The sequence below is a fragment of the Gavialis gangeticus genome, unplaced genomic scaffold, assembly GCF_001723915.1.
Source record: "Gavialis gangeticus isolate Ggan-Ray unplaced genomic scaffold, GavGan_comp1, whole genome shotgun sequence".
In the NCBI taxonomy this organism is placed as follows: Eukaryota; Metazoa; Chordata; order Crocodylia; family Gavialidae; genus Gavialis; species Gavialis gangeticus.
Window position 1 is genome coordinate 44,270,971 of NW_017728996.1, and position 11,971 is coordinate 44,282,941.

Here is an 11,971-nt window from a genome sequence, read left to right on the forward strand (position 1 = left end):
TGTGCTGGATATTTTTGCACCATAGGTGCAGCACTCTGCACTTGTCTTTGTACTGCATCCTATTGTGTACCACCCACTTTTCTAACCTATCTGTCCTGGGAGGCAGGGTAATGAAAATCACTTACCAGCAGCCCGGGATGAGACACACGTGGGTCAGGAGAAGAAACCCGTGCTGCTCATTAGCTGCCTTTTTGTGTGGTTACGGCCGACTGGTGATGTCAGCATTAGACGCCGGCCGGCAAGGATAAAAATGGCAGCTGCAGCAGCGGAGGGGGCGGATAGCCGGGAAACAGCTGCGGCTGTCCCAGGGGTGGAAAAGACCCCGCACACTAGACCCCAGGAGCTGAACGAGCTGGAGTTGACTCGGGCCAGAGAGAGAGGGGTTCCCCGACAGAGATACGCATCGGGCAGCAGTGAGACAACAGGCATGCCAGCTGTAAGGAGGATTGAGACAGTCCCAGGGAAGACGTTGGAACTGAGGTGGGAGTGCTGTGACGACGGGGCGCGAGAGCAGGCCCTACAGGGGGCGAAGACCCAGGGAAAACCCTCAAGGGGTTTGTAGTCGGGGCGGGTATTGCCGCTGGGATGGACGGGTGACGGGTCCGGAGGCGACGAGAAAAGAGGAGCACGTCCCCCCCACATTGGGCTCTGATGTGGGATATTAGAGGGCTAGGGTTAAAGTTACTAGCCAGTTTGGTTGTTACAGTACTTTTTTTGTGTGTGTTCCGGGTTCCACAAGGTATAGGGGCATAGGGAGTTGAGATAAGTATCCTGGGGTGTGACAGTAGGGAAGTTGCTACGGAATTGCTATCCCGGGGGGAGTAGGCACCCTGGAAAGTGAGGAACGAGAGTACGGAAAGTAGCTGGGGGTGCCCGGGAGGGCAGGTCAGGCTCAAAGCTGAGGATAGCCATAAGGCAACTGCAGAGAGAGTGACCCCGGAGAAAGAGGCCATAGACAACGACTGGGCAACTCACCAGAGGTGGCGTGAGGCTGGGGTGTAGGGATGGTGGAGCCCCGTGAGAAACTGCCAAGCAGGACCCAGGCTACCGAGGGTCTCGCTAACCCACCCTGCCAACTGAGGAACACCAAGTCGTGGCAGATGAGATCGGGACGGGTGGCGCAGGGAAAACAGAACTACCCTGCCAACGATATGGACTCGGAAGTTGCACAACATCCGTCAACCGGGCAAAGGTGGCCCAAGAGCAACTATTCGAAGCCCGTCGGTGACACTATCCGGGTCTGCCTACAATTGCTCCCTACACTTTGGAGTGTGCACTTCATCCCACAATTTAGCATGGTCCACAAATTTGGACAGAGTACACTTCACACTCACATCCAAGTCACTGATGAAGATATTGAAGAGCACAGGTCCAAGGACCGAACCCTGCAGAACCCCACTACCCACATCCTTCCAGGTCGATACCAACCCATCTACAACTACTCTCTGGGTGCAACATCTAGGTCACAGCCTCTTAATGTATTTATGAGAATAGGATGAGATACCACATCGAAGGCCTTACCCCAAGAAGTGCCCTAGTGAACACAGCATTTGTGGTTCCTTGCTGCTCCCCCCTAATGAATTTGTAGGCAGTCACAAGATCACCTCTCAGTCTTCTCTTGCAGAGGCTGAAGGGATCCAGGTCCCTTAGTCTCTCCTCATAGGGCTTGGCCTGCAAACCCTTAATCATACAAATGGCCCTCCTCTGGACCCTCTCAAGGTTATCCACATCCTTCTTCAATTATGGAGCCCAAAACTGGATGCAGTACTCCAACTGAGGTCTGACCAATGCCGCATAGAGGGGAAGTATCACCTCCTTGGTTCTATTTGTCATACATCTGCTGATGCATGATAAAGCATGGTTAGCTTTGCTGATGATTTTGTCACGCTGACGACTCATGTTCATCTTGGAGTCCACTATGACTCTGAGATCTCTTTCTACTTCTGTGCTACTGAGAGGGTTATTTCCCAGCCAGTAAGTGTGCTGGATATTTTTACACCCTAGGTGCAGCATTCTGGATTTGTTCTTGTTGAACTGCATCCTATTGTGTTCTCCCCACTTTTCCAACCTGTCCAGGTATGTCTGCAATCATTCCCTACCCTCCAGTGTGTTCACCTGACCTCACAATTTAGTATCTTCTGCAAACTTGGACAGAGTACACTTCACACTCACATCTACGTTACTGATGAAGAGATTGAAGAGTACAGGTCCAAGGACCGAGCCCTCTTGGATCCCACTGCCCACATCCTTCCAGGTCAATACTGACCCGTTCACTACTACTCTCTGGGTGCGACCCCCAAGCCATTTTGCCACCCACCGGACTGTGTAATCATCTAAGTCACAGCCTGTTAATTTATTAATGAAAATAGGATGAGATACCATATTGAAGGCCTTCCTAAAATCCAAGTAAATGACATCCACCTCCACTCCTGCGTCTAAACATTTTCCTCCCCTCCCATCCCTATTCAGCCAATCTGGGTGAGAGCCGTGCTTTTGAGTTGTGCGAACAAGCCCTGCTAACATGGGAGTGGGTTAGAGGTGAGGGGCAGCAAAGCAGGCACTGACCCCTGGGGTGAGGGGGACTGCTTGCTGGGGGATCCCTGGTTATCCCTGGTGAGGGGAGGCTCTGGGCTGGGCTGGGCAGGGTTTCCTCATGGGAAGGGGCTACCGGCTGACTCTTCTGTGCATGTGCAGAGCAGCCTGAGCCTTCATTGATTGGTGCAGGAAATTCAAACCGCAACAATTGGGACCTGGATGCCGAAGCGAGCACACATGTGCACCAGTGCACATGTGCCCTCGACTCCCCCCTGACTGCACTGAGCAGAGCACCAAGGAGTCAGCAGCAGCAATAAGGTAAGCTAGGCAAAGGGGGAGAAGGGCGAGGAGGAGCTGGGCCAGCTGTAGGGAATTGGAAACGGGTTTTCCTCCCCTTCCATCACTATATAGCCAAGCCAGGTGGGATCCACACTCCCGAGCTACGCAAACAGGCCTCGCAAACAGGCACGTTCTTCAGGGGTGCGCCAGAGTTTATGCGGGAGTGGGTTACGGTGAGGGGCAGCTGAGGGGGCACTGACCCCTGGGGAGAGGGGGGCTGCTTACTGGGAGATCCCTGGTTATCCCTGGTGAAGGGAGGCTCTGGGACGAGCTGGGTGCAGAGGGAGACTACCCCATTGTGAGGGAAAGTGGGAAAAAGGCCCAAAAAACCTCTATGGCTAAACAGAGAAGTCCAGGGAAGCCTAAGTGAAAAAAAAGAGGCACATGTGCACTGATGAAGTTACAGCTCCTCTTGAGTTGATGCTCCTTGTGTGCACAAAGCTCAGTCCCCAACCAACATTAGTGGAATATAACTTTCTAATGCAGGGGTGTAAAAAAAATCACCTCTGGAGTCACATCATCTGGCCCCTGATGCTGCCCTTGGGTCTCAGACTCACCTATAAACCACATGCTGTGTGCACTGAAGCAGCCCTGTGTACAAGGCCCAGGATGCAAGCCGCATGTTGTGCCCACCCCTGCCAGTCCTGGGCACACATCACACACTGAGACCCATACTGCACATGGCAACGCACATGGGACCAGTTCATGATCAGTCCCCTTCCCTGCATGCCAGATGGCCCAGCACCCAGGCCAAATGAATGGTGTGGGGCTGGCCCATGAGCCAGATCAGGCTCACAGACCCACCATCTGCATACCAGATGCAGCAGCCATGGTGACACTCTGGTAGTCAGGTGCCGCATGTAACTCACACCCTTGAGCAACCGCTGTATCTGACATGCAGGGAGTGGTGTCCACAGGCCCGATCCAGCATGCAGGGATGCCATTCATTCAGCCCATAGACCAGTCCTGTGCTGCTCATTTGGCCTATGGGGCCAAATAAATTTGACACCCCAGTTCTAATGCAATATGTCATTACTCAGAGATGTCGGTGCACTGATATATCAGTCCCTATCAGATCATCAGTTTTCCCTTTACCGGTGTCATTATTAGCAATCGGCTCTTTTTGGTTGGTGTAGCCGATAAAGTCACTGATAAACGCCTCGTGCATGTGAGCAGCCACAGCATGGATGCGGCCAGGAATGCAGCCTGGCATCATGGAGAGTAGCATCTGGCCATAAGTCTGCGGGGGTGGGGGGTGAGGGAGGGAATGGGCATGTGGGGGTAGATCGAGGCCCCCATGTAATGGAGCTGGTGACAGAGCAGGGGCAGGTGCTGGCTGGGCAGGGCGTGGGATGGAGCTGTGGGTGGCTTGTCTGGGGGGCACAGGAGAATGGGAGAGCACTCCCCAACACTGCATGCACCCCTGGGGGAGGCATGGGGGGCATGTGCCCCCCCAGATTTATGCGTGGGGTGAGGGCAGGCTCAAAGCCAGGGGCTGAGCTGGCCTCTTCTTAGGGGGGAGGCTGGGCTGGGGCTATGCTCAGGGAGGCTGGGGATGGGGCAGAGTGGGTGGCAGTGCTGGAAGGGGTGGCTACAGCTGCCCCAAAATTCACTGTAGCTTCCTGTACCTCTCCCCTCCTAGTGCTGTCACCCCACCCCAAGCGCAGCCCAGGCCCAGCCTCCCAGCAGGGAGGAGGCTGGTGCAGCCCCTGCCCCTGCCCTTGCCCCATGCCCAAATCTGGGGGGCATATACCCCCCCATGCATTCCCCGTGGGTGCATACAGTGTTGGGGAGTGCTGCACCCTTTCCCGCTCCCCTGTGCTCCCCAGACAAGCCACCTATGGCTGTGTTCCATGCTCCGCCCCCTGCCCCACCATGGCTAGACAGTGCCTACCCCTGCTCCAGTGCCAGCCCCACTCCCTCCCTCACCGTGAGGGCCTCGATCTTCCCCCCCACCGCATGCCCCTTCCTTTCCCCATGCTCTTTTCCCCCAACAGACTTACCAGACGCTGTTCTCCAAGCTGCTGGGATACATATCGGATCAGGGTCAGCCGACATGACGGGTTAATCAGTATTGGCCAAAAAAATCTTTATCAGTGCACCCCTAGGGACATCATTTGCTGAATAAACCATATGAAACTCATGTGTGCCCTCTAGACACACATAGGAAACCTACAAATAGCTGGTGGTGCTAAGTTTAGAGGTCCAAATTTGGATCTACATTTTGTTTTTAACTTACACTGCCTCTTTTATGCAGCCCATGTAATTCTTTAGATATGATTTTTCTCCCTAGGTGTTTCCTCCAATGCTCTGCTATTGTTTCTAAAATCAGTGCTACTAAGAGCAACCCTACCTGAATCAATATTGTGTGGGAAAAGGTAGGACAGTGTGGCACCTTAGGGACTAACTGGTTCCACACCAACTTAACAGTGGACAATTATTATTAGTCTTGGATTCAGGTCTCAAAGTTCAGAGCCAGAATGACACAGAGGCAGAATTCAGATCTGGGGTTTCTGGTCAGTCCACCGCACAATCAGGGCCTGGGTCCATGTTTGTCCTTCCCCAGATTTGGGAGTATTATGCTCTGTAGTTCTGTCGTTCCCTTTCTTAAATATTATGGAGTAATTCAGTCACACAAACCCTGAGTAACTAAGCAAAGGTAGAATTAGAGCAACAGGGATTTGGGGCCACACAAGCACAGACTCCCTTGGTTCCTTTTCTAATGTGCACCACCCCACTAGCCTCACCCTCCCTCCAGGGTGCTATGCACAGATCACTGACTGAGGCATCCACATCTTGAAATTTTTTTGTGCTGCAGCTGAGAGCTGACCAGCCTACCTCAGACCTGACCTGGGGTCATTCCAACCTACAACCAAAAAACTTATACACCACTGTGCTAGATGGTCAATCTATCTATAGTATTTTATTAACATGTAAAAATGGAAGCTCTCTGGCCTTCAGTAACACTCCCTTAAATATTCAATTTGTAGGGAAAATCAGAAGCCTGATATCTTTGGCAAACTGATGATATGTGTAGGTTAAATAACCAAGTTTAGTTTTAAGCTTAACTTTCCTCTTTTAGCTGAGAAGGCATTTTCTGGCTTAGTAATAGACTTGGGTAGCTGTTAGAAATCAAAACAAATCAGCTTCCAAAAAACTCATGTCAAATTAACTATAGATCAAGGGAAAAGCACAGTACTTAACTATTTTAATCGGCTCTGTATCACCAGTTTGAATTGTACAGCTTCAAAAATCTCTGGCTTTCCCTTTATGAGAAAAAATAACTAGCATACATTCATGCATATTCATGACATATTTGCCAATTATGTAAATTACTATAATTATCTCATCTTCCACTAGCCCTACAAAACTCACTGTTGCATATTTCCTATTTCAGACCAGAAGGATACTCTTCAGCTCTTCAGATTAATCTTTACCAGTCATAAATTCTTTGTATTTTTAACAATCAATACAAGTTGGAGTCCTAATTATATGGTTAGCCATCCTTATTCTCCTCATGATTTCATTGAAGAAAATCAACTTGGTGTAAGAGGCTTTCAGAACCTCTCAGAATTGGTCTGTTATTAGTGAAAGTCAGGCCTCCATTTACAAATTAATCTGGACTTCTGCTATCAAAGAAAGTTCTGGGACCTGAAAGGACACTGTTTTCAAGATGAAAAAAGAATTTTGCAGACCTAGAGGCAAAGGTGAGTAGGAGGCCCACACAGCTCTCCTTCCCTATGAAGGTTTAATAGGGTTCATTACACAAAGAATTGACATATCTTCATCTTCTGGCATGAGTAGCTACACTATTAATGGAGAAAGTGCAGTGACTTTGAATGGGAGGGCAGAACATTAAAAAGCCTTAACCATTGCTGCTCTCAAATCTGGTTATATTGTAACTCAGCCTTTGCCTCTGTCTTCAGCTACTCCTTCCTGTTAACACTTGCAAGGTGCAAAATAGAAAGAGGTAATGAGGACAAAATAATAAAAGGAATCATATTAGAGCTGTTTTAAAGCAATTCTTTTACCTGAGAAAGTCCGGTGCTTTGGAAATCATGTTCTCAAAGTCTGAAAATCCTAGTTTCCCATCGCCATCCATATCAGCTTCTTCTATCACTTTCTCACACACTAGAACACTTTCTTCTGCTGTTAGCTCTTCTCGTGTCAGCTTGTTGAGGGTTTTTTCTAGGTCAGCTTTACAAATGAAGTTATCTGTGTTAAAATCTAAACAGAGGAAGAAATAAAAGATTATCAACCTCCAGATAAGTTCAAACTCCTGATAAGTCCCCTTGAAACAGAATGTGTACAAAAGTGCATTTACAAACTATTTCTGATTTCATTCCTTGCAATCCTGAGGCCAAGTTCTCTTCAGTAGGTAATAAGCAGAGATCCAGGTTTTTTGTTTCCCATGAAAAAAACAGAGAAAAAGCTGGATTTCCCCATTTACCTGAGGAAAATGTGTTTTTCTCATTTGAATGGAGAAACCCATGGATTTTGCACTTTTGCAAAGAGTTCTCTGCAGGCTGGCAGAGTTCCAGCCTGCAAGGGGCTGGGAGGGAGCGGGAAGAGCATGGTCAGGCAGAGGGTGCCATGTGATTGTATATGCACATGGCCGCCAGGCAGCCTGGAGAGCAGCTCCCACAGGTAAGTTGGGGGGTGGGGAGGATTGAGGCCCCTATAGGAAGGAAGGGAATGGGTTGGGAGTTGGAAGCTCCTGGAGGAGCAGGTTGGGAGCAGGGCTGGAGCTGGGGCTGCTGCCCAGGCAGGGGGTGCATGGAGCTTAGGGCCCTGGGCCAGAATGTGCAGCTACAGGGCCCCAGTGAGGAGTAGGACAGGGCTGGGCCGCTGGTGGCTTGTCTGGTGGGTGGAAGTTGGCTCCCTGCCATTGTACACACTGCCAGGGGACCTGGGGGACCTGTGCCCCTCAGATCTGTATGTGGGGTGGGTGCAGACTGCCCGCTATGGGCTTGGGCTGCCTGCCCCGCTGCCCTCCCCCAGGGCCTCTGCAGTCCAGTGGGTGCAGCACTGCAGGGCAGAGCAGGACCATGTGGGGAAGCTGCTTGCCACTGCAAGCTCTGTGCTTCCCTAGCGAGGCACCCGCTGCTCACATGGCAGCAGAGGGGGCAGCGGTGCAGGGTTATGCCCCTCACTGCTGCGGTGCAGGGTTGTGCCCCTCACTGCCTTGCTAGGGCAGTGCAGAGCTCACAGTGGCAATCAGCTTCCCCACACAGCCCCGCTCTACCCTGCAACACCAGGTCACAGTTGCTGGGCTGCAGAGGCTCTGGGAGAAGGCAGCAGGGTGGGGAGCCCGAGCCCACAGCCCAAACCAGCCCCCACCCTACGCACAGATCTGGGGGACACAGGTCCTCCCTGCCCTGCCCCACAGAAGTGTGCACAGAAGCAGGGAGCCACCCCCTCCTGCCACCAGCCCACAGCCAACAGGCTGCAAGCACCAGGGAGGGGAAGGGAAGGGAGGGGAGGGGAGGGAACCCATGCTACACGCTCTGCTGAAGCACCTTCTGGCTCCTGAGGGTGGCAGGCAGGGCTTGGGTGCTGCTGTGGGGTGTCGGGGAAAGGGGGGCTGCGGATCTGGGTTTCTGGCCCCATAGCCCTGGCAGCTGGGGAGGGGCAGGTGGGTGGGGGGACGGGCACTAGCAGGACCAGTGGGCTGTGACTTGGGAGTGAGGGCCCTGGACCTGTATTCTGTAAGCTAAGGGGGCAGGGGGAGCTCTAATTTTCCGTGATAAAAACCCCCAAATCAAATACCAAAATTCATAGGTATTTATTTTATTACCATGATTGAGGCACTGGAAGGCTTCCAAACTGCTTTAAAATTGTAAATATATCAAGAAAACATTGTGTTCAATTGACAGCTATATATATAGTGGCCTTTCACTTTAATAACTGATTTGGGGGTTTTTATCAGAGAATCTGTGATTTTTTTATCACAGAATTTGTAATTTTTTTATCATGGAAAACCAGGATCCCTGGTAAAAAGTAAGACCAAGTCATTTCAGTCATATTTGATTCTTCCCTACAGAGTACAAGCAAGTCCTAGGCTTGTAACCTAATGCAGAGCATTCTTTCTACTCAAATCCAAAACTCTTCAGGCAGAACTCTGTTTTCTGTTATGAACCTAAGTGGCAATTATGAAGATACGTAAGTACCATTTTTGGCACTTAAACTTAGTTTCAGAGTCTATTTTGCCTTCTGGCAAAAAAGAAGTGCCTTACGTGTTGGTGTGTACACTTGCTGGGAAAGATGGAGGAAGGCTTTCTGCCATGCCTTAACCCATCAGCATAGGACCCCCTCATCCTGAGGGTCTTTGAACTTGCATCTCCTGCTTTCCAGTAAGGTGCTCAAACCACCTGACTACAAGTTAGGTATTATCTAACATGATCTAATTATCAGATGTGCAAAGATATTCTAAATAGGCCACAAGAGAAAAAGCAAGAGAATTCAGAAAGTATCCTTGTCTGTAAGAAATATTCTTTTCTGGTTTCTACAACTTAATTGATATTATAACTCTTCAAAAAATATGTTTTCTCATCTTTATTTTTATCAAGTTCATAAGTCACTTGATTTTGGAGTATTTTAATGAAAGAAGAAATGCAAGGCATTTTTACACATGCATGTGCTGCAGTGCTGGGCGCTTTGAAAAGCACCTGTATAAGCAGTGAAATGCACATCAGTGCGCAGAAAATGGCAGCAGTCCACTTTTGAACTAAAACACATCACAGGTGGTTTAGTTTAAAAGTACACTGCTGCCATTTTCTCTGAGCTGATGTGCATTTCACCACTTATACAACTGCAAGCAATGCAATGTGATGCGTGTCAGCTCGTGTGCAGAGCAGACTCAGTTAATCAAGTCTGCTCCAATGCACCAGATCTCTGGCACCTCACAGCACAAAAAGTACATATATAAATGCCCACAGTGTTTCACTTAGAAGATGAACAGATGCTGCCTTACATTCATCATGATCAGCTCAAATACCAGAACAGTTTTTCTTAGGGTAAGTTCCTATGTGATGAAAACAGTTGTGGCCTGATCCAGGAAAGCACTCAAGACTGTGCTTACTATAAGCACTTGAGTAGTGCCAGATGACCAATGAAATAATTCATATGGTTAAGGGTACAATTTGTTAAGTACACACTTTGCTGGGTTAGGTTACTGTGTTCAGAAGCTTTCAGAATTAAGCTGTTCATTTGACTCTTATTTGATTTTTGCCTAAGTACACAACTAATTAGCTAGTAAGAATCTGTCTGGCACAGAGGGTTAACCTGAATTAATAGAACCTTTTATCTATAGCACCTCCACACATTACCATAAATCTTAAAGGCATAGATTGCTTTGAGCTCTCTGGGAGCCATTTCACTGAGCACAGAGAACATGTCCACAAAGTCATTGAAGCTGAGGTTCCCTTCTCCATCCTCTGAGAAAGACTCCACAATCCTCTCCCTGAAGGGGTTCTCCTGCAGAAAACATAGAGGCTTAAGTTTAGTACCTGGAAGAAAACAGCACTCACTATTACTACATTGGGAAAAAATTTGAATCTTTGTTTGGTTCTTTGAAAAGACTCCCACTCTTCTTCCCTACGTCAGAAAAAGGATGAATATTTCAACTCTATCTTTACTTTTGCTATGCCTATGTGCTCTGACAAAGGTCATCCACTCTCATAGCTTATTTAAATAGACCCAGTGCCTGACAGACTGTCATGTCTACATGGCCAGGAAAGCTGAGACCTACATACTGATGCTAGAAGGAGTGAGGAGGGGATGGGAAAAAAAACTGAGGGGTATTGGAGGTGAGAACTTCACGGAACAAATCCCCAAGGCCCAAGTACTCCTCATCCTTTTTCTAGGACCTGACTGAGGACTAGAGGGCCAAGTCCTACCACCATCTTCTTGCTGTGAGTCAGCCAATTCTGTGGTGTACCAAGCTAAGTGCAGAGAGAAGAGCTCTCCCCTCTAACAAGGTGGGAAGAGGTAGATGCACCAAAACTGCCTCTCACAGGTAAGGAAGGCAAGCTGACTTCCCCAGCTACAATTTGTGTCTCTTGGGAAGGGTAGTCTCCCTGAAAAAGGTACATCTTTTAATAGTATATGATATTTTGTAATGAACCACAACTGATTGGTCCTGGACCAGTCAAACAGTCAATACCTTCACTAGAAGCTTAAGCTGGTCATGTCAAACGTGCAAGGAAAAGGCCATTCCATGCCACCCCACCAGAGCGGTGAGACATTCAGCTTGAGCAGCAGTTGGAAGAGGAAGAGAAGAATCATATTGCGGAATATTCTGGATCTCAGACGAAGGAAGGGGTTTTGCTATGAATAAACTATGTGATACAGACTGCCAAGGTGGGCTCACCAGATTGGCTTGAGATACTTACCCTGGGCTAGAAACAGTGCCAGTGAACTCTGAGCGACCCCAAGGGTGGAGCAGGGGAGCCCTGCCCTGCCCTGTGGAAAAGAAGCCAATCGAAAGAAGGGGTTTTCAATCCCCTCATTCGCAGGGAAGGGGGATGGCTGCGGTTGGGGGCCAGCCACCCTGAGCCCTGGTTGGCCGGTTTGCAAGCCAGGGAGGGACTGCCGGAGGGGATAAAAGCAGCAGTCGAACTGGCTTGTGGGGGCTGCTGACAGTGACTCTGGGGAATGATGAAGGTGGCCTAAGAAGAGCTGGGGTGAGCTGACGCAGCAGAGGGAGCAGAGAGACCTCTGAAGAGCCTCAAAGGCCCTGGGAGAAGAAGGCAGCAGCAGTCAGCCGTGCCTCCAGCAGATAGGGAGCAGCAGCCAGGGCTTGGGGCAGAGAGCTGGTGCCCCAAGGCCCCATCGCAGTGTGCTGGGCTTGCCGGGCGTCCCAGAGGCTAGGGGTGGCAGTCAGCCCCCCACTCCACTGCGGAGAAGCAGCAGCAGACAGGAGCGCAGGCAGCATCCTTACCCAGAGCAGGGAGCAGAGCCGGTGAGTTGAGGAAACCCCTTACCTTCCCCAGGAAAGCGGGACAGCACCAGGCAAAGCATTGGGATCCTGAGGAGCAGCAGAGCACCAGAACAAGGGTCCCGGGAGCTCGGGGTGCAGGCCAGCGCTCGGAGTGTG

The 11,971-nt window shown here is 49.9% G+C and overlaps 1 protein-coding gene across 1 annotated transcript in view; it reads right to left on the minus strand.

Moving 5' to 3' along the window:
- CIB2 (calcium and integrin binding family member 2) overlaps positions 1–11,971 on the minus strand; it is a 143,066-nt gene that overhangs the window by 38,366 nt on the left and 92,729 nt on the right. Inside the window, exons 4-5 of the mRNA XM_019504397.1 lie at positions 10,203–10,350; positions 6,906–7,101 (exon numbers count right to left, since the gene is read on the minus strand). Coding sequence (XP_019359942.1) covers positions 6,906–7,101; positions 10,203–10,350 — 344 coding nt within the window. The remainder of the gene's footprint in view (positions 1–6,905; positions 7,102–10,202; positions 10,351–11,971) is intronic.